At 41.0% G+C, this 27,726-nt stretch overlaps 1 protein-coding gene and 1 long non-coding RNA gene across 3 annotated transcripts in view; both read right to left on the reverse strand.

The window, feature by feature from the left end:
- LOC127370350 (uncharacterized) overlaps positions 1 to 27,726 on the reverse strand; it is an 82,239-nt gene that overhangs the window by 33,116 nt on the left and 21,397 nt on the right. The gene's annotated exons all lie outside the window — the stretch shown is intronic.
- Positions 1 to 27,726, reverse strand: part of jph1b (junctophilin 1b) — a 53,797-nt gene that overhangs the window by 17,103 nt on the left and 8,968 nt on the right. Inside the window, exons 2-5 of one of the 2 annotated variants that reach the window (XM_051411533.1) lie at positions 19,909 to 20,668; positions 13,533 to 13,651; positions 10,954 to 11,223; positions 6,596 to 6,993 (exon numbers count right to left, since the gene is read on the reverse strand). In XM_051411533.1, the coding sequence (XP_051267493.1) occupies positions 6,596 to 6,993; positions 10,954 to 11,223; positions 13,533 to 13,651; positions 19,909 to 20,668 (1,547 nt within the window). Of the gene's footprint in view, positions 1 to 6,553; positions 6,994 to 10,953; positions 11,224 to 13,532; positions 13,652 to 19,908; positions 20,669 to 27,726 lie in introns of both variants that reach the window. The other variant, XM_051411527.1, reaches the window with a different exon arrangement.

A 27,726-nucleotide genomic window follows, 5' to 3' on the forward strand; every position in this document is an offset into this window, starting at 1 on the left:
TAAATTACAAGCATGTCTTAAGGACATAAAAACCTGGATGAGCTGCAATTTTCTGTTAAACTCAGACAAAGTAAAGATATAGTTATTACCTTGGACTCCAGCACCACTGTCAGGAACCTTGGAGTTATCTTTGGTGAGGATATATCCTTTAACTCCCACATAAAGCAAACCTGTAGGACTGCCTTTTTTCACTTGCGTAACATTGCAAAAATCAGACACATCTTGTCACAGACAAATGCAGAAAAACTAGTTCATGCATTTGTTACTTCTAGGTTGGATTACTGCAACTCCTTATTATCAGGCTGCCCCAATAAGTCAATTAAGACGTTACCATTCAGCCTCTGCTAATGGGTGAGAAGCTGCGGGTGGTGGGTGTTGACGACACTATGATCTCCTGGATTACTGACTACTTGACAGGCAGGCCACAGTTTGTCCGTCTGGGCAGTGTCCTGTCTGACGTGGTGGTCAGTGATACAGGAGCTCCACAGGGAACTGTGCTTTTTCCCTTCCTCTTCACCTTATACACCACTGACTTTCAGTACAACTCTGAGTCATGTCACCTGCAGAAGTTTTCTGACGAATCAGCTGTTGTCGGGTATATAAGGGAGGGAGATGAGGGTGAGTACAGGACACTGGTAGACAACTTTGTAGAGTGGTCCTAACAGAATCACCTGAGGCTGAATGTCAACAAGACCAGAGAGATGGTGATCGACTTCGGTAGGAAGAAGAGGATGCCTTCACAGCCCTACGGATCAGGGAGGAGGTGGTGGAGGAGGTGGAGGACTACAAATACTTGGGAGTAGTGATCGACAACAAACTGGACTGGAAATCTAACACCGAGGCGGTGTACAAGAAGGGGATGAGCAGACTCTATTTCCTAAGGAAGATGAGATCCTTCAACGTGTGCAGCAAGATGTTGGAGATTTTCTACCCGTCTGTTGTTGCCAGCGCCATTTTCTTTACTGCTGTGTGTTGGGGCAGCAGCATCAGAGCCAGCGACACCAACAGACTTGATAAAATCATCAAGAAGGCTGGCTCTGTACTTGGTCTCAGGCTGGAGTCTTTTGAGTCGTTGGTGGTGGAGAGGATAACGCTGAATAAACTGTTATCCGTCATAGACAATGATCAGCACCCTCTCCATCACACAGTGGTCAGACAGCTGAGCACCTTTTCTCACAGGCTGCTGTCGAAGGGACAGATACAGGAAATCTTTCCTGCCACATGCCATCACACTGTACAATGACAGCTAAAACTCTGTTCATAACAATACAGTCTCCAAGCACCTTATATGTTTTTACATAATCTGTCCACTGCACCTTATATTTTTACTTTGCACTACAATTAGACCGCTTATTTATAAAAAAAAATTATACATTTTTTATATTGCATTTTATATTGCTTTTTTGATATGTCTGTGTGTTGTTACTGTGTGTAATGCTGCTGCTACACTGCAATTTCCCAGCTTGGGATCAATAAAGTATATCTATCCAGCCATCCATCCATCCATCCATCCATCCATCCATCAGTCATTTCTATTAGTATAGCTGTCTGCTACTGTTGTTGCTGTGCAACTTTGTCTCTGTCTCTGTCCTTCTCCCATAATCCCTTAATTTAGTCCGGGGAAGCCCTAATAGTAAGACTGAACTTTAAAATAATTTGAGAGACTGTTTCCCTGGCGAAGATCACTGCTGCCGCCAGTTTGGGTTAGCCCTAGCTTTATGCCACGGATGGTCAGAAGCCCATTTACTTGTGATAATTTAACTCTTTAGTGTTGATGTGTTCAATGTCTTTATTTTGTATCTACTGTCTATTATAAATCAATTTGTAAATCTGATGATTTTTGGCAATGGTGATGATAAAAAGTGTCCAAGACACATTTTGTAAAGTCAGTCAGGACAGCTGCTGTAAAATATGAGGAGCTCACTGGTTGGTTCCTAGACCAAATTCCACCGTTCCAGAAGTCATGTACATCAACCACTTATCTGGACTTTTTAGATTTGTAGAGACGGGATTGTAGCAGTGCAGCATGCGGGCCAAGATATCCTCAACAAGATTCACGTGGTTTTTTACATTTTCCGGGCTGAGTATACATGTCTCTGGGAGAAATGAAGAAGACGTAAAACAAAGTTTTGGTGAAAGACTGAGAAGTGCACCTGCAAAGATACCTCTAGCAAGACTCCAAGGCAGCTCCTCATTCTGCATGTAGATGTGTTTCTCTGTGTTACAAGTATATTGCTTTGTTTTGCCTCTGCCTCTTCTATGTGTACCCTGTTCCAGGTACCGCCCTCCCCTCTGACTGGTCAGGCATACCTGCCATTATTTCATCAATCAGTCCAACTGGCTTTAAAACAAAGGGCATTTGTGGGCAAAATGGCAAATCAGACCTGTGTTGTGCTGTACGTTGTGTGTGTTGTACTATCCCTTATTGCAATCAATTTCTCGAAGAGAAAGAAAAAGATACGACTTGGTTAAGATGCTGCAAGAGCAAATCAGAACTCAGACAAAAAAGCCCCTAACAAGAAGAACTGCTCAGCCAAGTATTAGGCCTGTATGTTCCAGTTGGCCTGGTTATCTCTTCAAAGTAGAAGGGAGCTATTATGGTACGTAGGGCATTGTACAAGGCAAAGGGCAAAGGTTCGGTCTGTTCAAAGACATGGGACATGGTACTCTCAGGTGGCCTTAAGGAGAATGTGATTAAGAATACGCCCAACTTGGCAAAGTCATTTACACCAGGGCACTAACTCACTGCTTTACTGATGGGCCCGGGTAATCTCTTGTTCAGCCTTTGTTCTCTGAAGGATGTACCAAAGGTGGAACTTGGATCAGGACTCAATTGTCAGGCTGTTGGAATCCAAAGCCAAATTAACTTTCCTGAACTACAAAGGTGACTTTGAGGAGACCACCTGCAGGGTCATTCACTCACAGCATTGTAGATGTCGAGCAGTTCAGTGTTGTAACCTGACTGGTCAAAAAAGTTGCCTGCATCTGATGAGCTGCCAAAAAGCTTGTTGGACAAAGTCAAGCCAAGAACAGTCACAAGTAGGAGCTTATGTCCAGAGTATAGATGTAAACTAATCAGACTTTACACTAGGTGATTTCAGTGAGTAGTGGATCTTAGAGGTCTTCCCAGGCTCACCCAAACTGTACAACCAGACTGGGGACTACACTGTTAGCCCGGATTTCATATCTAATCAAACAATCAAGTACAATGTAATTAATCAATTTAAGTTTGATTGCATTACTATCAAATGTAAGTATATTCTACTAATTAGAAGTAGAATATACTTATATTTGACAGGAATATAATGTGTGAATAATTTTTAAGTTTAATGGGCTGGAATTCATAAGTTTAGGTCATGACCACACCTCTTTATTTCCTGTCACAACAGAATTTGAATCTTGATGATTAGTGCTGCATTCATTTGTATTGGAAGTTTTGGCATTCCTGAGTTGGGAAGTAATTTTTCTGACTCTGTGGGAAATAATGTGGGAACAACATGGATGCTACAAAACAAATGTGTTGTATTTTAATATTTTTCAGAGTGTTAAAAAGACATTGATTGCATACCAGTGGAGATTCACGTTATCAAACGTGCTGAGACGGTCTGAAGCTTTATTTTGTCCCAGACTTATTGCTGCATGAGTAACCTACATTCCCTAAAACCACAAAATATTGACTTGTTATCAGGGTTTGTGCTATAGTCACTCTACATGGACAGCAATTAACTTAAATATTGTATTATACGTTACATCTAAGCAAAATGTATAGGTTATATTAATTTGAAGTTTGAAATAATTTGTCCGATTATTCTGGCAGCACTTGAATGCAGCATTTCCGTTACTTCTCCCGTATTTGTGTTCACCTGTTGCGCCCTGGTTAGCCTATCAAGTCGATGTGTCCTGCGACAGGACGACTGAATCTGGTGAGTGAGCGACCACACTGTGTTTTAATATTTGATTTTAAAGTTGGCACTGTGTCTTAGTTGGCTGAAAAATGTTGTTTTAACCAGCTAAGATTATATGCTAATGTTCGTCACATTTTAGCTCCAGAGTAGAGAAAACAACAAAATTTTAACCAGTTAAAAAGACATTTTCTCTCTCCATAGTCCATAGATTTGGCTGCAGTGGCTGTTTGTGAACTGTAAAAACGTTGTTTTAACCAGTAATATGGATATTTCCACTTGCTAGAGACCCGTTAGCTCGGAAGCTAATAGAAATTGCAGTTTACAGCAGTTAAATATTTTCAACTTATTTTATTTTGTTTTTTTTGTTTTTCTCTTTCCACCTACTGTGCTGGAGAGTGAGCTGAAGTTTCCTGATTCTCCTCATGGATGCAGTCTGATTAATCTGCGTTATTTTTTCTATAATTAATTGAAATTAACATGTTACTTTGACAGCCCTAAAAGTAATTAAAAACTGTGGGGAAGTCATGGAATCTATTTCATAACTATATGTGAGTGTATTTAGTTATGACCACTATCTTCCAGACCATGGAGCCAAAAGACATAAGGTGCCTTTGTCTTCGGGGACTGCCAGTCATCTTGGGGGATGATCCCTCTGAATTCTTCAAAACCTTCCCTCCAAGTAACTACATTTATTGTAAATGATGCAGGTGCATTGTTTTTTTAGCGATTAAAAGGTCCAGTGTGTAATATTAATGGTGATTTATTAACAGAAATGTAATATAATACATACAACTATGTTGTTAGTGCTATATAGTCACCCTATGAAACGAGTCGTTACATTTTTATTACTTTAGATTTCGCCTTTTTATGTACATATACCGCGGGTCCCCCTACACGGAGGCTGACATCTTCCGCTGCAAAGTAGCGATTCGCCACTACTTTACCAAGCGAAGAAGGCGGATGTGACGTAGGAGGCAGAGGAAGCCGTGTTTACTAGTTGCTAACGGCTAACTTTGTTGTGTTTTGTCAGTTTGAGAAGTTATATTTATTCTCCTTGTCTGTTTCCTTCTGTCAGGACCCAAGTGACAAGGACTTGTACAGTCAGATGCCAGTGGGAATCCTCTGCATTGACGAAAATATCCTCATCTCAACCCATCCAGAGTAGGCATCGTGTTGGAGGGGGTTGTGGTCATGGAGGAGCTGGCCAACCTACAACAAAAATGTTTCCTGTGCCCCAAGTTAAAATAAAACATGAAAAGAATGTACTTTTGTGGTTTGCTTTTTATTTTCTTAATTTCGAATTTCCTGTTTAAAACAGTTTAATGAAATAGAATTTTGTTTTTTACTCTTAAGATACTAGGTGGAGTAATTGGGTAAAGCAATTAACAATACAAGTGATTTCAAGTGAAATCAACATTTGAGGTTAGTGCATTGGGCTTTAAATTTTAAGTGGAATAAATGAGCAACAAAATTTATGTTACAAACGATTTTAAGTTAAATCAACTTGGAGATAAGTGCATTAAGCTTTAAATTTTAAGTGGAATAAATGAGCGAATACATTTATACTACAAATGATTTTAAGTTAAATCAACTTGGAGATAAGTGCATTAAGCTTTAAATTTTAAGTGGAATAAATGAGCGAATACATTTATACTACAAATGATTTTAAGTTAAATCAACTTGGAGGTTAGTGCATTGAACTTAAAATAACAATTTCAGTACTCATGTTTTTAAGTTAAATTCACTCAAGTTTTCATCAAACATTACTTAATTTTTAAGGCAACCGGTTTCCTCAAATTTTTTAAGTAAACTCAACTTATCCGGGTTTACAGTGTAGTACAATTATGGTCACGTCAAAATTGGGTCCTGTTCCATTACCACAGGTAATGTTTAACTGTTTAACTGTTTAACATTATGTGTAATACCCAAGTGGATCTGAGAATACCTGGACATGACCAGGCAGCACTGATCATGATGGAAGTACTGTGTGTGTGTGTGTGTGTGTGTGTGTGTGTGTGTGTGTGTGTGTGTGTGTATATGTCTTGGCTTAGAAGGTGAAGGATCAGAGATCAGATTCGTCTCAGGGAGCACAGATGATAGCAAATTAGTTGTGTTAATGTCAGCTGTGGCAACAAACAAGCAATTGTTATTACAGGTCAAAAGGGCAAACAGTCAAAGTTATCTTTACTATGCTACGTGCAACAAAACTACAAAGCTGATTCTAACAATTCACATTTGTGATCTGTCACAGCAAGGGGACTTCTAAGATGAAATAACGAGTAGATTAGCCATGCTGTTTTAATCAGCAAGACAGGAGTAACCGAAAACCTGGATGTACTTTCTGGGCAAGGAGTATGCATCATGGCCAGGCACAGGGGAGAAGGCTATTAATGTTACATTAATGACTTTTAAATAATAGACTGGTTTTGTTCCCGGTAGTACAATTTAGTAGTAGTTTTGAGTTTGGGCAAAACCTTATGGATCGCTGAAGACCACTAATGCACCTTTACCCTCTAAAGAACAAGCTGGAGGCTACTGGCATTAACATTACTAGGACTGTGGATTTAATTTCAGCTGGGGCTCAGCATACATCACTCAAAGCTGCAAGTTAGAATCAAAATCATGTATGGTAACTTGATCTAACTCACCGACTTCTCTTCTACAATTTCAGAAGCTATTTCCACACTAACTTTCTTGGTTTCAGTGAGGCTCTTTGGTTTGGTTGTTGTTTGGTTGTCCTGTCGTTTTGGCTTGGGAGGCTCTGGTGCTTTGGTGCTCTCTTTTGGTAGAACTGGTGATGGGCTAGGAGCTGGCAGGAATTTTGGTGCTGGCACCCAAATCTGTTTGGCAGGTGGCGGCAGGCGTGCAAGGCTTGATGGGTGAAGGTCGTCCTCCACACCAATTGGTTCTTCCGGTGGTGGAATCTTGGTGTCTGCCTTTACATAATAACCGTGGTACTGGGAGTGAATCTGCCCATTGCTGGGGTAACTGCTGACTGTTGTGGTAACAGCTGGTTTGACTGCTGGAAGAGCTTCCTGTTGTCTCAGTTCCTGTTTGAGAGAAAGTTTTGATGCTGCCTTTGTTATGCCTGCCGAATACAAGAAAGGAGAAGAAAAATAGTTAACCAAAGAACCAACACATATATTGGTTCTACATTACAAGAGAGTGACAGTGAGCAACCTGACAATTAAAGGTGGTAAAGCGCTTCTGGAGAAACCCAATAACATATCAATTACCTTATAGTGCAAACAACCACACAGCAAGTAATGTAACTAACATTAGCAATGTTGTGGGTTTGCAAACAGTTGCTAAAGTTGCTGCTGTGCAGCTAACATACAGAGAGGACAAGACATTATTTCAGAGCCAGCACACTAGCTCCAGTCAGTCATACTCCAGAATCCAGGTCTTCAACCTCTACGCTGCATTGTGGGCTTCCTCAGGGTTCAGTGCTTGGCCCAATTTTATTTACCATTTACATGCTGCCATTATTATCTCATAATATTTATGCAGACGACTCAGTTGTGACCCCAATACATTAATTAAATGAATTCTCTTATAAACAGCATCACTGCTGTTTGAAGGACATCCACAAATAAATGGCCCAAAACGTCTTTCAACTAAACTAAAAAAAGACAGAGATTCTGCTTTTTGGCACTGGCTCATCCAACACTGAAATTAGAAACATGCTAGGTTCATACTCCAATTTTATTACTTCACATTTTAGAAAACTTGGTGTTCTATTTGACAGCAACCTCTCATTGAACAGCCACATCAAATCTGTAACACAGGCATGCTTCTTTCAACGTAGGAAAATCTGCAAAATAAAGCCATTTCTTTTAACCAAAAATCTGGAAATATTCATGCTTTTATTTCATCTCACCTAGATTACTCCAACTCCTTTTTCTGTCTGCAGCAAACCTCTCTCCTCCCTACAGCTGACTAAAAAAATGCAGCCACCAGGACAGGTACCAGAGAGCGAGAAAGGGAAAGCCTTGCTCTGATAGACTGACTGTCATTTGCATTTGCTGATGAGGGAAATAAAAAAGACGTGGTAAATGGATCTGTACTTGTATAGCTACTTTCTAGTCTTCCGACCACTCAAAGTGCTTTTACACTACATGCCACATTCGCTCTTTCATACACTCAGTGATGGCAGAAACACACCAACTGTACACCCCCCTGGTCCAAAAGCAGCCGGTGACAACTCGCACCATAAGGAGGTGGTCCCCTGAGATGGAAAGTGCCCTGAGAGACTGTTACAACACCACAGTCTGGGATGTGCTGATCAACCCGCATGGTGAGGACATAGAGGGGATGACACATTGTCTGACAGATTACCTGAACTTCTGTGCAGATGTGGTCTCCCCTGTGAAGACTGTCCGCTGCTACCCTAATAACAAGCCATGGGTAACGCTGGAAGTCAAGGCTGTCCTCAACAAGAAGAAGGCTGCCTTCAGGAGCAGGGACAGGGAGGCCATGAAGGCAGCACAGCAGGAGGTGAAACACTGCGTGAGGGAAGTCAAGGACAGCTACAGGCGAAAGGTGGAGCAGAAGCTGAAGGAGAACAACATGAGGGAGGTCTGGGAAGGTGTGAGGACCATCACAGGTCACAACACAAAGATCAGAGCTACAGTCCCCCCTGTAGCTGGAGAGGGCGAACGAGCTGAATGACTTCTTCAACAGGTTTAACCGGCCCTTGTCCCCCCCCAACCCCACCCTCACCGCAGCCATCTCTCCTTCTTCCCGCTACACACCTCCCCCCTGACACCACAACACCCCCCTCCTCCTCACCACAGCCATCTCTCCTTCTTCCCTCTACACACCTCCCCCCTGACACCACAACGCCCCCCTCTTCCTCCCCCACCTCAACACAATCCCCGCCTCACATCACCACAGACCAGGTCAGAGGACAGCTGAGGAAGCTCCAGCTCAGGAAAGCAGCAGGCCCGGACAAAGTGTGTCCGAGACTACTGAAGACCTGCGCTGCAGAACTGGGGGAATCACTACAACGGATCTTCAACCTTAGCCTGCAGCTAGGGAGAGTGCCCACCCTCTGGAAGACATCCTGCATTGTTCCGGTTCCGAAGAAGAACAGGCCCAGCGAGCTGAATGACTTCCGACCGTGCCTTTAACACCATCCAGCCCCCTATACTTCAGGACAAACTGAAAAGGATGGGAGTGGATTTCTATCTGGTGGACTGGATCAAGGATTACCTCACTGACAGGCCACAGTACGTCAGGCTGAAGAACACCACGTCTGACACTGTGGTCAGCAGCACTGGGGCCCCCCAGGGCCCCTCTTCTCTTCACCCTGTACACCTCGGACTTCTGTTACAACTCGGAGCTGTGTCACATACAGAAGTACGCTGATGACACAGCCATTGTTGGGTGTATCAGGGGTGACAGAGAGGAGGAGTATCGGAGTCTGGTGGGGGACTTTGCTCTCTGGTCTCACACTAACCACCTACAGCTCAACACCTCTAAGACGAAGGAGCTGGTCATTTACTTTGGGAGGTCCAGACCAAGTGCGCGACCAGTCCTGCTAGAGGGAGCTGAGGTGGAGGCTGTGGAATCATACAAATACCTCGGGCTGTGGCTGGATAATAAAAACTAGACTGGACAACACACACCAGTCACCTGTACTGGAAGACACAAAGCAGGTTGTACTTCCTGAGGAGATTGTGATGCTTCAACATCTGCAGCAAACTGCTGTGGATGTTTTGTTGGTCTGTGGTTACCAGTGTCCTCTTCTACACTGTTGTGTGCTGGGGGGGCAGCATATCCAAGAAGGACACCTCCAGACTGGATAAATTGATCAGGCAGGCCGGCTCTGTGGTCGGCATGAAGCTGGACTCACTGGTGACGGTGGCAGAGAGGAGGACACTGGACAAACTGCTGGACATTAGTGACAATGTCCGCCACCCCCTGCACACCGTCATCAGCAACCAGAGGAGCCTGTTCAGTGAAAGGCTGCTCCTTCCCAAGTGTAGGACCAACAGGCTCAAGAACTCCTTTGTCCCTGGTGCCATCACACTCTACAACTCCTCACTCGGGGGGAGGAGTAAATAGGGTAAAGAGGACAGAAGGGAAGGAGTGGTAGCCACTCACTGTGCAATAACTGTGCAATAATAATAATCTACTCATACATACCTGGACACTCTTCTTACATATTTTTTTTGTGCAATAACTTGATCCACCACTTAAAGGGGAACTTTGGCAGATTTTTACCCTAGTCTTGATCACTAGAGGTCACAGAGTACTGTCGATAGGAAAAAGAACGACCAAAACCGGTGCTAGCAAACTGGAGATCCTGCAGCTAATGGCCAGAGCTCCCAGTTAGTTATAATACACTTCTTGGGGGCATATCCTAAAGAGTGTCTTTTGCTCTTCTTAACAGACACAACATGCAATTAAAATGTCTGTGCAACATGATCAGGGCCCTTACGTGACAACAACATGCCTTCTCAACTCATACGTAGTGCAGAAACCGTACAAAACAGTACTGTCGCCTACCTGTTTTTCCACCGCTCGCTTCACCGAAAGCCCAGAATAATCGATCACGGAGATAATGCCTTTGCGACGAAAAAAAAGTCTATTTCCCCCTCAAAAATGTCCATGTCTTCACATACTACTCTCCAATTTGCACCTTCCTTCAACAATCTCTGAGTTGAGTTGAAAAGGCATGTTGTGAATTTTATCTTATTTTATTTTTATTCTTATCTCTAGCTAAGAGTTTATTGTTTACTGTTTATTGTCTACTTTCTATATCTAGCAAAGAGTTTATTGTTTATCTTGTACTGTATTTTTTTTTATACCTCTTTATTTTTCTACACTGTTTTGTAAGTTGCTGGAAATTCAATTTCCTTGGGGGAGGATCAATAAAGAGAAGTCTAAGTCTAAGGAGCAATTTGGGGTTCAGTATCTTGCTCAAGGACACTTTGACATGGAAGAGGGATCAAACCAACTACAGTCTGATTAGTGGACAACACTCTCTGCCTCTGAGCCACACCCGCCCCCGGTTAGATTAACAATAACCCAAGTTGCTTACCTGCTGTCAAAGACTCAGCTGTTGGGGTTCTGTTCTCTTTCCTTGCAGTAGCAAGAGTGGCAGGAGTTTTACTGCTGAAAAAGGTATTTTTAGAAGCAGTGGGTGAAGGAGTGGGGCTGGGACCTGGGCTCTGAGATGGAGACTGGGTTGGTGTTGTGCCTTTCCGGTAGAAATGAGGGCTCCCTGATGGAGATTTCTCCTTTTTCTCTTCCACAGGAACTTCTTTCATCTCTACTGGCTCATTATACTTCTGCCGTATGTAGTCAGGGCCTGAAATAACACAAAAGTTAAGAAAACAATATGCCTACTGAAAAATAACTAAAGCATGTTAGGTATGAAGGGTAAATATCCAGCATTAAGGGATAATTCGAGTTTATTACAACTTGGGTCTTGTTTTGGTAGTTTTGTCCATCATGTGTATCAGTTATGTTAATACTGTACTCGTCAAAGTAATTTCTGAGATTGGGAACAAGGCAACATTGTGACAAATCAAGAAACCTGTGCAGCCAGTAGGGGTGGGCGATATGGGCAAAAAATAATATCTCAATATTTTTGGGGATTTTGGCGATAACGATAATCAGTTGATATCCTTTTAAATGTGATTAGAATTGTCTCAGTTAGGACTTGTGTCCACCAAATGCGTTTACAGCCCTGAGAGCGCTCAAAAACTCATTTTCCGAGCGCCCAGCGGTGTAAAAAGTTGAACAGATTTCAACTCGAAGCACTCTGAGCGCTGCGCTAAAAAAAAATCGTCTTCGCTGACATCTTTTTACTGCTGAAGGCACTTAGCGCTCTGAACGCTGAAGCCCATAGGACCCAGGTCTCGGCACTAAATCATCTGAAGTACCGGTAGCTTCAGGGACTGGAGATGCTTGCATTTTCTCTCTACCATCACTACGCGCTGCTAAACTTTTGCAAGGAGGATGCTAGCGAGAGTTCACGTGATCACGTCATGTGATCACGTAGGCCCACTAGTTGTGTGACTGAATCCTGCCATGCTGTAGAGAGCGTTGCTGCACTGTGTATTAAGTGGATGTGAGGAGTTTCCGCGTGTGTTTCAATGTTTTTGTCGAAGTAATTTAAATACTCAATAATGGAAATTTACACCTCACTTAGATATATGTATATGTCAAATGGGGAAAAGCATAGCTCTGAAAGACTGGATGACCAAGATGGTAGTTCAGCCAATGTTACACAGCACACCGGCAACTCCAAATCCTTCCACTTTACTATTAGTAAATAGTGATTTTGGTTGTAATTATTTATTTCATTTTTATTCTGATCTGTAAATTGGTAGTTTAGTGTAATTTATGAGACTGAATCAATCAATTATTGGCTTGATCGATTATCGGTTCCCTTATTTAAAGGGTGGTGCCCTGAGGAACTTTAATATTAATTGAAGTTATTAATTATTATCTTAAGTTTAAATTATCAAAGTTTGATGGACAAAGTTAATTAATTGCACCACCAGTTTGGTGGCCCTTTAAACTACTGTTGTACCAACAAATGGTCCCACTGTGTATACCATAGCACCTACACCTATGTCAGAATGCTGTTTGTTGATTTCTGCTCAGCATCAACACAATCTCCCCCTGTGGAACTGGGCACTCTATGCAACTAGACATTGGACTGCCTCAGCAGCAACAGACCCCAGACAGTTCTCCACTATCGTTCTTAACAACAAGGTTACCTTAACCTACCTCCACCTTGGTTAAAAAGCTCAGAAACTACTGTATTTCTTTCTAAAAAGTAGAAAGAGCAGCCAAATCATAAGAGCGGCTCCTGCAGTCTTGATAAGTACAGCTATCAACAATTTAGCTTCCGTCGTGTGGAGCTTCCAATTCAAGGCTCGTATCCAGCATGGAAAAAAAACAGCAAAATGTTAGGGTTGAATTAAAGTTTTCCAACCGGCCACAGTCAGTCCAACATTTTGCGATTGCTGATATGTAACTGTATTCCCTGTTGTCAAACTTATCGAAATAAACCCTTAATTCAAAGCAGTTACATGTGAAAATACACTGTTTGCGGCTGTTTTTCCTTTCACTTGTTCTTTGGCTCAGTGCAGCTCTCATTTTCCGGAGGCAGACCATTAAATTAGCAAAATAACATAACAAAAATTGCCCCAAAAATCATAAAAAAATAAAAAAAGCCACGATGGACGCCAATCGACGATATTTGTCCAAATCGCCCAGCCATACTACATTTCATTACATTACATGTACCATCACTAAAGGAGGCAGAGGAATGGCTAAACATTTGACACTTAGCAACAAAGAGCAGGAGAGAGAAAGTGAGAGAAAGAAGCCATCACTAACCGCTTAGCTAACTAGCTGCTGAATGTAAGTAGCAGAACTAAAGTTGCTAAAGGAGAGAGATAAGAGTGCTTGAGCAGAGCTAATGTAGGTTTAAACAAATAGTGAGCAATTATCCAATGTAGAAGAAACAACTCCCTCAAGTTAAGGAAGTAAAAGTTTCAGCCCTAGTTATATGGCAGTGTAAATGTAGCCCTCCTTCCAGATGATGATAGATCGCATGAATCACAGGCTGCAGTTTACTACATGTTTCTGCTGGTACAGTACCTGGCTGATGGAAGGTTGGGGAGAGCTCTCTGGCCACAGCTCTGGCAATATCTGAATCCTGACTGGCTGACTGTGCAGCCAGGTCTGCAGCCTCTGCTTTGGCTCGGGCATGGGACGTCCTGCAAAAATACACAAATATGACTCAATGAGGTTGGCATCCATCAAGTAATTAACTAACATACTCACACAGTTTAGCTGTCCATATTGTGTTACACAGGGTTAATTTAGTGTGTCTTTGTGTTCACAAAAATCTACACACCACTGAGCAAAGATTTATGAAACCTAATAAGATAATTAATCTCACTACAGTGCTGCAGTATTTAACTTAGACATGCCTGTGTTAGCTGACTATCAGCTGAGTAGTAACATCCAATCATAACCTAGGAGTTGTCACTCTGACACTCACCGCCTGTTACTGCTGCCCAGCTCTCTCCACCATCCTCCTCCTAACATGTTGAAGTCATCCTTGAGCTAAACTCCACAAAGTTTACAGCCTGCCATGCTGTTGCTCTGTGTACAAACGTGCAGCTAAACAACAAGTTTAGAATGAAAAATGCAAGTCAACTCTGGGTCTTCTTGACTGATGTTTTGAATCACTGACTTTTCAGGGACAGCCCCTAATTTTTGCTATTATTATTAGGGACCGAGCCAGCGACCGCTGGAGGTCCCTATTGTTTTTGCTCGATTTCTTCTTCTTACCTATTATTTTTAGCCTCCTTTGACTGCATTTTTGCCCCCCTGAACATATACGAAAAGTCAATTTTATTTAGCAATGTTGTCAGGCCCGGTGAAAATGGGGATATTCTATGCGTCGCTTTCGGGTTGGCCACTAGGTGGCGCTACTATCATAAAAAATGCGTTTAGGCTAATAACTTCTGCATAGTTTGTCGCACATTCAAAAAACTTATATCCACGTGTTTGGTGAATGGAGCTGAATCTCCCCATATAGGCCCCGCCCACTTCCGCCTATAATTTATTTTCGTTAGAGCACGAAATGTCCTTAAACTACTTTTTCATGTTCCTCCTACACGCTTTGTCCGATTCGCACAAAAATTTTCACCTAGCACCTGGGGACCGCCATGGCAAAAAAAGTAATTTGAACATTTTTGAAATTTCAAACAATAGGTACGCTATAAAATTAGCACTTCCTGTTGATTTTTCGTCAAAAAAGGAAGTGGACCATTTCTCCACATAGGTATGTCCGGTTGACACTAAACTTGGGTCCATAGTTACTCATGTCTTCCTTAAGCATCGTGCTCAATTTCAGGCCATCGCCACTAGGTGGCGCTCTTTAAAATTAAGAAGTTTATATCTCTACAATGGTATGTGTGATTAAGATGAAACTTGGTACGATGCTTCCCCATGGCTCCCTGAGGCTCACTTAAAAAGGACAAAAAAAATACGCCACTAGGTGGCGCTCTTTTGGCATGATGAATCACTGTGCGGAGACCGTAATAGTTATGAATATGAAATTCACAGGGCATGTGTAGAGTAGTGCCTGAAGCTCACATACCAAAAATCGTGTTTGTCGTGTGTGTAGTGCCCCCTACAGGATAAAAAAAACAGCAGCCCCGGCACCACGTTTCACCGATGTGTACGAAACTCAGTAGGTACCTGTAACATGCCGGGACGTACAAAAAAAAAGCCTTTTGGACCCATACCTGAAACCCCACAGGAAGTCGTCCATTTTGATTTTGATTTTCACTTTCGGCGAACTTTCCGCGTTGTATTTGTGCATGTACGTTGAAGGGCGTGTCCGTGGCGTGCCCTCAAAGTTGGCCATAGTGAATTCCGTGCGCATTTTCGGTGAATTTTTCGCGTTGTATTTGAACGAACTCCTCCTAGGGAATTTATCGGATCTACTTGAAAATTGGTCATTACAGTCAAAAAATGGTGCTGATTAAAGGTTGTGCTATTTGTGCATGTCCATTAATGTGTGTGAAAGGGCGATTGTGGCACGTAGTGTAGAAGCGCTTTGAGTGGTCGGAAGACTAGAAAGGCGCTATACAAGTACAGGTCCATTTACCATTTACCATAACTTCAGCGTACATGATCCAATCTCAATGAAACTTCACGTGTTTGATAACAGTCCCACCCTGAACACATCTACATGACAATATTCAGACATAGTGATAGCGCCACATACTGGTAAGAGGAAGTAACACGTTTTATACTTTCATGTTCTACTCCTCGCAGGATGATCAGATCCAGCTGAAATTTACTTATAAAATGCAAAACACATTGTTGATGATATGTGTTGACTGTGGTGAGGGGGCGTGTCTGTGGGGTGGCTATAACTTTGCTATAACTTGAGTGTACATTGTGTAACAATGGCATGCGACGCGGCTGCAGCACGCCCCAAGTTGCGTGGAGTGCGAGGTCCCGCTCAACGCTGCTTGCAGCTTTAATTATTATTAATTATCATTATTATTATTATTATTATTATTATTATTATTATTATTATGTATCTGTATGGGCAGGTACATGGGTATGTGAAATGTTTAATGCCATCATTAGGGGCTGCTGTTGTACAATGTGCAATCAAAATAAAGGAATTCTATTCTATCCTTATTTTTGGTTAAAACTTTCGTCTTACTATACGTCATGTTTACAGTGGGGCTAATATTGGCTATTTTGATAATTAAGTAAAAGATAAATATTTATCTTTCTTTTCCTATAGGAAGAGGAAAATGCAAGAAATGAATTAGATCTCTTCAAAATGAACAACAAAAAAACACCAAATTGTAATAGTTCTAACAAATTGCACCTACACTGGACAAAAGTTTAAAATACCTGTGGCATTTAAAGCTGTAACAAATAATCAGTTAATCGACTGACCATCCCATGGTGCAATTTATCCACTCACAGAAATAGTCAAACAGTTTAGAGGAGAGTTCTGCGTGGGTATACAACTGAGACTGATTCTGTCAGTATCTGAATCTTTAAGACAAATTTGAGATCTGAACCCCACCCAAGGATGGGTGTGGTTTTATTTCCGCCATTGCTGACTTTAAGCTTGCCAGGATGTAACACATGCAACACAGTGGCTACTGTCTTTTTCCCTCTTTCTGCTGGGAATAGCATAGGCGCTTGCAACACATGACACCAATGGCATTACCACTGGGCATGAGGGAGACTTTTCGAACGCTGGGTATCTGGGGATGGTAAATGGCAAATGTACTTGTATAGCGCCTTTCTAGTCTTCCGACCACTCAAAGCGCTTTCACACACATTCACTCAGTGATGGGCAAAGTCCATCAGACAGAAACTAACATTCATACACCGATGCAATTTGAAGTTCAGTATTTTGCTCAAGGATACTTTGACATGTGGCACCAGGAGCCGGGGATCGAACCCACAACCTTCCGATTAGGGAACGACCCGCTCTGCCTGCACCACAGCCGCATTCCTACACATTCATTGCAATTTGGGGTTTAGTATCTTGCTCAAGGATACTTCAAGATGTGGTGGGAGGAGCTAGGTGTTGGACCATAGGGGTGGGCGATATGGGCAAAAAATAATATCTCAATATTTTTTGGGATTTTGGCGATAACAATAATCAGTTGATATCCTTTAAAATGTGATTAGAACTGTCTGAGCTGGACTTGTGTCCACCAAACGCGTTTACAGCGCTGAGAGAGCTCAAAAACTTATTTTCCGAACGGCCAGCGGTGTTAAAAGTTGAACAGATTTCAACTTAAAGCGCTCTGAGCGCTGCGCTAAAAAAACCCCGTCTCCGCTGACATCTTTTTACCGCTGAAGGCTCTTAGCGCTCTGAACGCTGAAGCCCATAGGACCCACGTCTCAGCACTAAAACATCTGAAGTACCGGTAGCTTCAGGGACTGGAGGTGCTTGTATTTTCTCTCTACCATCGCAACGCGCTGCTAAACTGTTGCAAGGAGGATGCTAGCGAGAGGTCACGTGATCACGTCATGTGATCACGTAGGCCCACTAGTTGTGTGACTGAATCCTGTCATGCTGTAGAGAGCGCTGCTGCACCGTGTATTAATGGATGTGAGGAGTTTCCGCGGGCGTTTCATTGTTTTTGTCGAAGTAATTTAAATACTCGATAATGGAAATTTGCACATCGTCAAAACAACAATGACGATATTATCGCAAACGATATATATATATATCGCCCACCTCTATTGGACCAACAACCATCTTTTTTGTAGAGTTAAATCTGACCCTGGCATTGAAATTTATAATATCAGGAATATTTGAACCTACACAAAGCTGAGTGGATAAAAACTGCAAAACAAAAAAACAAAACGCCAAAAACTATCATAACAGAAGAAGCCAGGCAGCTGTGGCTCAGATGTAGAGCGGGTTGTCTACTAATTAGAAATTTGGTGGTTCAGTCCCTGGCTTCTCTCGCTGCATGTCGAAGTGTCCTTAAGCAAGATTCTGAAATTTGCTCCCGATGCTGTGCATCGGTGTATGAATGCATAGTTTTCATTCTGATTAGCAGTTGGCACCTTGCATGGCAGCCACTGATAGCAGGGACTGCTCTCAAATGAAACTGTCATAATTATACCATTAAGAATAATTACAATCACTAAATCACAATGCCAGAATATTTATTACGACCATCTGTTTCCATCTTTTCTATAAAAAAAAAAAAAAATCACCAAAATATGTTGCCCAAAGTTTTGCATACAACTGCATTCGCTTTTTAGGATAAATAAATACTGTGTCCGTTTGTCCCAGTGTGATGCAGTACTAATGTGTCTCTAATTCTAGATAGATAATGCCTTGTAAACAGCTGCACAGATACACACTGTAGCACAGACTGTTATTTCTAACTGTATATCATTCATTTCTACCCATATTTCTTTAATTTTTCACGTAATTTTGTTGAATAAGATATGCACATGAATGGAATGCTATACCAATCCACATCACGGCTCGTTCACACTGCCTACTTGAGCAGCGTGGCAGGAGCACCCATATTTCGACGACCATATTAACAGATTAAAGCATTCTGTCCTTGCACATCTCAGCTGCGGCTGCAGCAATGCTTCACTAGAGAGTCTGGCCGATTTTTTCTGCAAGCTGTGCACAGCAGAAATAGACAGTGAAAATCTTCTGTTCACAGTCATATGGACATTATACCAGCAACATATACACCATCCACTACAGTTTCAATGTCTATATGTCAAGTATGACAAAATATACATTTATTTTATAAACTTAACACCTCCTGTATCTGTTTCAGACTAAAAGCTCTCTGGTTTCTGTAGACAGAATCCATTCATATGTTAAAAAGGCTTTTATTGGTATGGTATTTATCATAGGCAAACTAAATTATAGAAAGATAGGGTTGGCAAAAAATAACAGTGGGACAAAAATTACTCTTAACACCAGCAGTGTCATTAGTGCAGGGACAGGGGGCTACTAAAATATAATCATTTGTTTAATCGACTAGTTGACTAATCACTCACATCCCTCAGCTTTCAATGTTATGTGTTATATTATATTATATTATTGGTCATAGTGCTACTATTGAAATCAATTAACAATCAACCTACAGCCACAACAGAACCAGGGAAGCACCATTCAAAAAGGTCATCAACAGAGTTCAGACTGTTCCTCAAGACTGACCAAGGAGACTAAACAGTTAAAACAACACAACTGACTGACTGAATATGTGTGTGATATGTGTGTGTGTGTGTGTGTGTGTGTGTGTGTGTGTGTGTGTTTGAGCTGGGGGCACTGTGAGACAGTATTCCTGTCAGCTGTTGATAAGTCCTCCTCCATGGCCTTATTTAGACAAACACTACTTCAGACACAGACAGACAGACAGACACACACACTCCCATTTCCTACCTTCTACCACCAGCTCTACTGGATTAGACTGTTTAAGCATGTACTTATGATTGTATTGAAGCATGCGTACAGAAATGTGCATTTGTGCCTCTTGTTCTCATGCATCGTGCAAGTGTTCAGTAACACACACTAATCAAAGAAACCACTGTTACAAGTTCAACACAACTGAGGAAAGTTAGGTCCACTATGTAAGCTCTGATGGATGTTCACAATGGACATTTTGTGTAATACATTTACTGCTCACCTTTGTTTTATGTTCCAAAGAAGTTTGACTAACCTCAAGGTTAGTTTCAAACCTGTTTTATTGTTTGATTGTCATTTTCAGCAATGTTGCTGGTGAGTAAACGAAGACATGAGCAAGTACCAGAGCCAACAGGTGACATGTAACTTCAACCTTTCCACTTCAAGTCCACACAGGGATCTTTCTTTACGTCATCCTTCATTACTTACACCCTCACTTTCTGTGAGCACTTTAATATAAATGCAGAAAACAGGCCAAAATGTTTAGTTGTGGTTTTCTAAGATTTTTTTACACATATATATTACCTGGAGATGGCTATCTCCACTTTGGTTCTGGCGATGGCTGCTGCTCTCACTGCACCCTCGATGGCTCGACCCACCTTCTGTTTGGTCTTGGTGTTCTTCAGTGGGATCAGCTGCTTCCTGATGCCCCGCACCAGCACGTTGTTCTTGTACTTTCCTTCTTCCTTGGTGCCATCAGGAAAGAGGGTGCAGCCATAGCCATGGCGCTTATTGTTCAACCACTCGCCTTCGTACTTCATGCCGTTGGAGCGCTCGGAGACACCAAAGCCACTGCGCTTGTCATTCTTCCACTCGCCCATGTAGGACTCAGTGGTGGTGGCATCCACATTGTCCTCCAGTGGCAGGTAGTCATCACCTGGGTCTCCGTCTCCAAAGCTGATTGTTGAATTGGCGTCACTTGAACTGATGCGGCTCATGGTGGTGTCACTGTGTGCTGAGCTGCGTTTACTGGAAATTGATGAACGTGAGTCTGATTTGCGTAGTCGCTGAAGGCTACCGAAGAGCGAGCCACGGCGAAAAAGACCTTTCTTCTTCTCTAAACCTTCTCCGTCTGAGTGGAAGTTGAGTACAAAGCCACCACGTGTGCCAGCAGGGCTGTCAGAAAGGCTGTCACGCAGTACTGTACCATTACTCTGCTCACTGCGAAGGGAAGCCAGCGAGGTTCGTAGAGGTGAGCGGATGACAGAGGCCATACCATATGGAACACTTTGACGTACGCCATAGCCATGACGCATCCCACCAGTCCACTGACCCTGGAAAGTACCTACAGCAACAACAGAGGGAAGGAGAGAGATGACGGACAGTGAGCAAAGTCCAAAATACAGAAGCAAAGAAATCAGACAGAAAAAAAGAGACAGATTAGTACATAAAAATGAATACCACAATAACTGAATTACTAATAAATTAAAAAGTCACTGAACAGATGCATGTATGGAATACAAGAATGTTTGAGATGTGATTTTGTGTTCTCCTGGATGGATGACCAGTGGAGATGTCTCCAAATAATTTCTTTCCTTCCTTCCCAATATCAATTTTGATAATTTACTAGACGATACAAGTACCAATTTAATTTGATACATTGGAAAAAATTTGAAATTCTAAATTAAAGCTGCAAGCAGCGATGAACCGGCCCTCGCACTCGGCGCACACCGAGGTGTGCTGCAGCCGTGTCATGTGCTGGCATAACATGTGTGGACCACGACATGAAAATTTCACGTGAATCAGATCAAAATCACCAGTAGGGGGTGCTATCACTGACTGAATATTGGCATGTAGATGTGTTCAGGGTGGTACTTTTACAAAATATGTTAAGTATAGTGGAGATTAGACCATGTAAACTGAAGTTATGAGTACTTCCTGTTTCATGGCGACGCCACAGGCACGCTGTTCGACATATAGTCACAAATTGCACAACTTTTGTTTTGACTGTACTGAGCAATGTTGAAGTTGATCCGATAAATTCCCTAGGACGAGTTTGTTCAAATACAACCAGTGGCATTAGGCAAATACACAGCAAATATGACCTGCCCTACTCTACTACTCTGTATCTGATTGGCCAGTATTGCCTCTTGATTGGTACAATATGTAGTGTACTTAACTAAACCCTATCCCATGTTTTGGGCAATATAAAAGGCATGTCCAATACTATAACATACTAGAGCTGTAACAATTAGTTGAGTATTCTATAAAAATAAAATTAATCAGCTATTTGTTTCATGATCAATTATAAAAATAATTCCTAATCCTAACCTTAACCCTTACAGGGTTTTTTAGTAGGGTAAATGGTAAATGGTAAATGGACCTGTACTTGTATAGCGCCTTTCTATTCTTCCAACCACTCAAAGCGCTTTTGCACTACTTGCCACATTCACCCTTTCACACACGTTCACAGAGTGATGGCAAAGTCCATCGAACAGAAAATAACATTCATCCACATTCACACACCAATGCACGGCATCGGGAGCAATTTGGGGTTCAGTATCTTGCACGCATGAAAACGGGTTAGGGGTGAAAGAGGTGAAAAGGATATGACCCTCTCTAGGGGGGTCCGGGGGCGTGCTTGCATATTCCATATTTTAAAGCACTAATCTGATGCATTTTGAGATGCATTTTTTGCCAACCTGGGGAGAGCTGGAGAAACTTAACTTCAGCCATGAGTCAAAAATATTATGGCCTCCTTACTAAGTATTATGCAAGCCATTTCATGCCAGCCTGTCACTGGGTCCAACATTTACAATATATGAGGCACAATGTGGTAAGGGTACCACAAATGGCTTAATGCATAACCCCCACAAGAGATGGTGGACATGCTGTAACTTAACTTGTCTACTCTTCCATCATGATTGACAGCCAATACAATGTTATGTAATTCAGATTTTAATACATTTTATTATTTCTTTTTTGTGAGTTACCATTAGCTATACAAGCTAGCAGCTAGTTTTAGTAACAATATCTAGCTAATGTTAGACTAACGTTAACGGTAGCGTTAGCTAATAATTTTCCACCGGAAATTTAGCTGGCTAACGTTGCGTTCTCTCCTGCTGTGTTCAATTACTCAATTCATCAAGCTGTAGCTAACGATAGCTAAGCCTATGTCAACCGAGCTCCTGGGTAACTCTTAGATATACCAGAAAATATTAAAACACGAGCGAAGCAAGCTGCTTGTAAACCAATCAGATAATGGTATTCCCCTACCTTCCCGGAGAAAGAAACTGGTGATGCAAGGCCCTTTGCGCTAATATTTCCATGCACTTGCGCTCCCTTCTGGCACGTGCACCTGTTCGCAGTTCACTGAATCTCTGGTACCTACATCCCCCCTGCCCGTAAGAAGCATTTATTGTATTTCATACACCATGTACTTGCTAGTGCTTAGTAAACAGTAATTGAACAGTGACATTTTACCTGGATTTACACTTCTGCGTTAAGGGGACAACAAAACTAACACACTGATGCAACTTTGGCCATGACGTTCACCAAAGGGTAATTCAGTTTTATGGCATCTTGAGCAAAGACCCTTTTACTTATGCTAGGACGGTAATTTTAATCAAGCATTTAACACACTTTTCTGCAGAAATTGTTTACAAAATTACAGGCAACAAATTTTAGAAGTAATTTTAAAAGTAAAAAGCAGCATCCTGACAGGACTGCCTCTAGTACAGTTACATTATTCAGGACATACCTGTGTTTCTGTGACTGAAATCTAACACTTAAGTCAATTAAAGTTGGAAATGTGACTTTACAGTGGGTGGAAAATCCATCATGAAACAGCAACTATGTTGAAATGGCATTAAACTTAAGTAGCAATGACTTCATGAGCTTCTTTTATAATAAAATCATTACTATTAGAGAGAAAATAAATCACCAACTGCCATCAACAGCTATCAGTGGCTCTCCAAGTTCAGGAACTTTAACTAATGTAAACTCAGATATATATTTAGACTGATTTTCTGCTATCGATCTTCATCAGTTAACTTCAATAATTTCTACATCGAAGCCATCAACCTGTCTGTTAGACCCGATCCCAACTAGGCTGCTTTAAGAAGTTGTACCCTTAATTGGCACTTCTTTACTGGATATGATTAATCTTTCTTTATTATCAGGATATGTACCACAGTCCTTTAAAGTAGCTGTAATTAAACCCCTTCTTAAAAAGCCCACTCTTGACCCAGGGGTTTTAGCCAATTATAGACGGATTTCTAACCTCCCCTTCCTCTCTAAGATTCTGGAGAAAGTAGTCGCCAAAGAGTTGTGTGACTATTTACATGGGTCAATGACGTGACGCCCAAATTTTTTGTCCGACTCTATTTTTTACAGTTAAAAAAGGTTTAAATGCAAAAAAAAAACCACAGATATGCAATATATCTCCACATATATACCTACTTTAACCTTTCAAAACAGTGAGTTGTTGGCAATTTTTGTGCTCTTTAACGTGTCAAAATATCATGTGGTGCGACTGTCCGGCCTTAATTGTTGTTTTGAAAACATCTTTAAAATTACCCTAAATCTGTTCAAATATATTTTCTTTCCTATTTGGCATGATTTTCAAAGTGTTTTTTCATCCTGTACAAATTTTCAAAGCATTTGTAGTTATAGTTCCATTATAACATACAAGCAAACTTTGTCCGAGGATGTCCATTTTATAAAATATCATGTGGTCCGACCACCACAAAATTACCACTTTGGGACTTTAATTTTGAAATCCAGTCCAAGACAGGAAGTTGCATCGTCCAACAGTTTGCCAAGAACCCTTGGAGACAGCAAGCAGGTTTGTTAATCTTTCTCAAATTTGATAAAAAACATCGCTTCTAACGGTTGGTATGTAGTTGCCATATCTGGATATCATGTGGTATGACCTCCAAAAAATTATGAATATTAAACTATTTCTACAAATATATATTTTTATTATAAATTTCAAACTCGCCTTTTGTGTGAAGCTAGCTTGTTTTGTTAAGGAGGCTAATTATTTGCCTGTAAATGTTGACTGAACGTGAAAATATCATTTGGTGCGACCAGATATCATGTGGTGCGACCATTGTAGGGTGTTTTGATGATAGATATATGTCCTAGATAGGTAGTTTTTGTACTTTTATATATTATATATATATTATTTTAAGACTAACATACAAAAAGTACTCTACATTAATATTTATTGGAATAGTTTTTGTACAATTTGAGCATTGTTTTCCAGATATTTCATAAATGAAATTTACGTTTAGTTTTTGTATAATATCATGGGAAAATGTAAAAAAAAATGTAATTTGTCATTTATTTACTGTTTTAATCTATTTTACCAGATGCCACTGTCAAGCAAAGCAAAACCGCTCGCCATAGGCAGCGTGTTAATGCTGACCCTGCGGCAAGAGAGGAGTACCTTGCTAGAAGAAAAGAAAGCTATCAGAGAAGAAAACAACAGGGAAAGATTCTATATGTGAAGTCAGATGATCTGCCACAGAGAGAGAAAAATAAACAAAGAGAGAAATGGAAGGCTGCATCTCGTGCTTACAGAGAAAGGAAAAATATGGCAAATGCTATATTTGATCTTACACCACCATCTATGGAGGACATTCCACCAGTTCTGGTTGATGTAGATGGGGCACAAGAAGATGAAAATGTAGGCCAAGCTGTGGCAGACCCCATCCTTGTTCAGGATTTTAATCCACCAGTGTCCTCCACACCAGATAAGAGAAGGAATACAGCAGGGAAATATTGCAAAGACTACAGAAAGAGAAGTGTGAACTGAAAAGCAGGTCATACATCTAAGGAAACAACTAATTGAGATGAAAAACGAAATGACAAATTCAGAAAGAATGAGAAGAGGTTAATGGCAAGACAAAAAGAAGCCTAAGTGAAAAATTCAAGCAAAGGGGGTCCAAGAAACTGTCAACAGAAAGGAAGCAAGCAGTTGTCAACTTTCTGTCCAGAGATGAAAATAGTCGTCTTCTAGCTGGGAAAAAAGACACCATCACCAAAAACAAACAGAAAATGCAAAGAAGAGTTTTAACAAAGCCCCTTCTTGAGCTCCATGCACAGTATCAAACAGAGGTAGAACAGCATCTCTCCATATCCTACAGACAGTTTGCCAGAAAACGGCCTTTTTATATCACTGAGCCAAAGACCAGGGATAGAGATACTTGTGCATGTGTAGAACATGAGAATATCCGGCTATTGGTCAGCAGACTTTCCAAGAGAGGACTGCTGAAGACAACCAGCATCTCAGAGTTAGTGAGAATGATCGTGTGTGACCCTAAAAACAAACCATGCATGGATCGTGTATGTCTGAAGTGCTGCTTTGATGAAATCGAATTTCCTGACACAGACTGCACTGAGATTTCTTGGGAACAATGGGAGCGGGTAACATCAACAAATGGTGAGAAAACCTTGCAAATGTTTTGAAACAAACCTACACAGGGACAATCCAGGACTTAAAAGAACTATTTCACAAAAGCTAGAAGCATTGGCCATTCATCAGTTCAACTGGATCCACCAAACAGAACAGTTCCGTGACCTGAAGCAAATCTGACTGAATCTGAAGCTGTTCTTCACATTGATTTCTCTGAAAATTATGCCTGCAAGATGAACACAGAAGTACAAGCTTATCATTTTGAGGCAGCCGAAAGCAGGCTACAATACACACTGCTGTCCTCTACAAAGCCCACAGCACCAAATCGTATGCCACAGTATCAAACTGCCTCCGCCATGATGAGCGGGCAGTGTGGGCACACCTGGAGCCCATATTAAAAGAGCTTCAGGAAACCAGCCCACAAATTACAGTTCTCCATGTTATCAGTGATGGACCAGTTACACAGTACAGGAACAAATCCAACTTTTACCTTCTTAGTACTGTTCCTTTCCTTTCTGGGTTCAGCATGTGACATGGAACTATTCAAAGTCCCTGGAAAGGGTGCCCGGATGGCATTGGTGGTGCTGTAAGAGGGATGCTGATCTCTATGTTCGACGGAGGTGAGCTGCAGACTCCACTGACTTGTTTAACATGCTGGCCAAAATCGGGTCAGCTATTACTCATCATTGGATAAACGAGAGAGCATCCAGAAATATGATGAGCTGATTCCCAAATTTGACTGCTGTGAGAGGAACCTTGAGATACACCAGGTTTTGTCTTCACATTAGCCCAAATCACTCACAGGAGGTTTCATGCTTCTGCAAGCATGCAGAAATGAAGACATGCCTCTGTTACCAGCCAAAAAGTCAACCTGAAATATGTGCCACACTGAAGCTGCAACAAGCAGTCCAGAGCCACCAAGGAACAAGCCAGTCTTCAACTTGTGGCAAGTTTGTGATTGTGAGCTATGATAGCTTCCATATGTGGGCCAGGTCCTTCGGATGTGGGAGAGGAAGTTCGGTTAGCACCATCGGCGTCGGTGACAAGAACTTGTTCATATGGCCACAACCCGATGTCATCTTTACTTTAAGAAAGATGTACACGCTGTCTCTCGACCTGAGCCGCAACCTCACGCTGTTCTAAGTTGAACAGCCAAGACTGGAAAGTTCACTAATGCCTGGGGCTAGTGTAAGTTAATGCAGTTACTGTATGTTTGATGGCTTTTGAAAATGTTTTAATGGTTATGAAATCTTTGTTTAAACCAAGCCAATCTTTTGTGCACTTATGTTTTTTATTTTGAAAGTTTATAAAAGTTTTTTCAGGAAACTAAGCAATGTGGTGCACATTCGATTTATTGTAAAATATGAAATATTTGTTCAAAAAAGTGCATTTATGTTTGAGATTTTTCATTTTCTAAATGTAATTAAATTGTTTTATTTGTATTGTTATTATTGTAATTTTATTATTATTGGTTGTAATTTATGTTTTGTATTAAAAGTATTGTTTATTGACCTGTTTATTGACCTTTATTTATTATATAATATCTTCATGTCATTTGGTGGACCACTCATCATGTGGGACAATAAAGTAGTAACTCTATTGAATTAAAAATTTAATATTAGTTTCTGTAGTGAATATTAATCACTGATAAGTATACTTAAGTAACTGGTAGTTTATATTTTTTAAAATACTAATTTAATTTAGAATAAATATAGTTGTGTCGTACAATTATAAATGGGACTTAACATTATGGAACAAAATATCAATCATTATTGACAAATATAAAGAAATTTAAATACTTTGTTTGTAAACACTTTAAATAACTGAGAACTTGTAAAACAATGTTAAGCAAATTATGGAAAATAACAAATTTTAAGATAAATCACGTCGCCCCTCTTTTTAAGGCCCGAATTATATAGATAAAAACAAAAAAATTTTTTTTTTTTTTTTTTTTTTTATTTTTTTTTAATTAAAATTTTTTT

The sequence above is a fragment of the Dicentrarchus labrax genome, unplaced genomic scaffold, assembly GCF_905237075.1.
Source record: "Dicentrarchus labrax unplaced genomic scaffold, dlabrax2021, whole genome shotgun sequence".
Taxonomy (NCBI): domain Eukaryota; kingdom Metazoa; phylum Chordata; class Actinopteri; family Moronidae; genus Dicentrarchus; species Dicentrarchus labrax.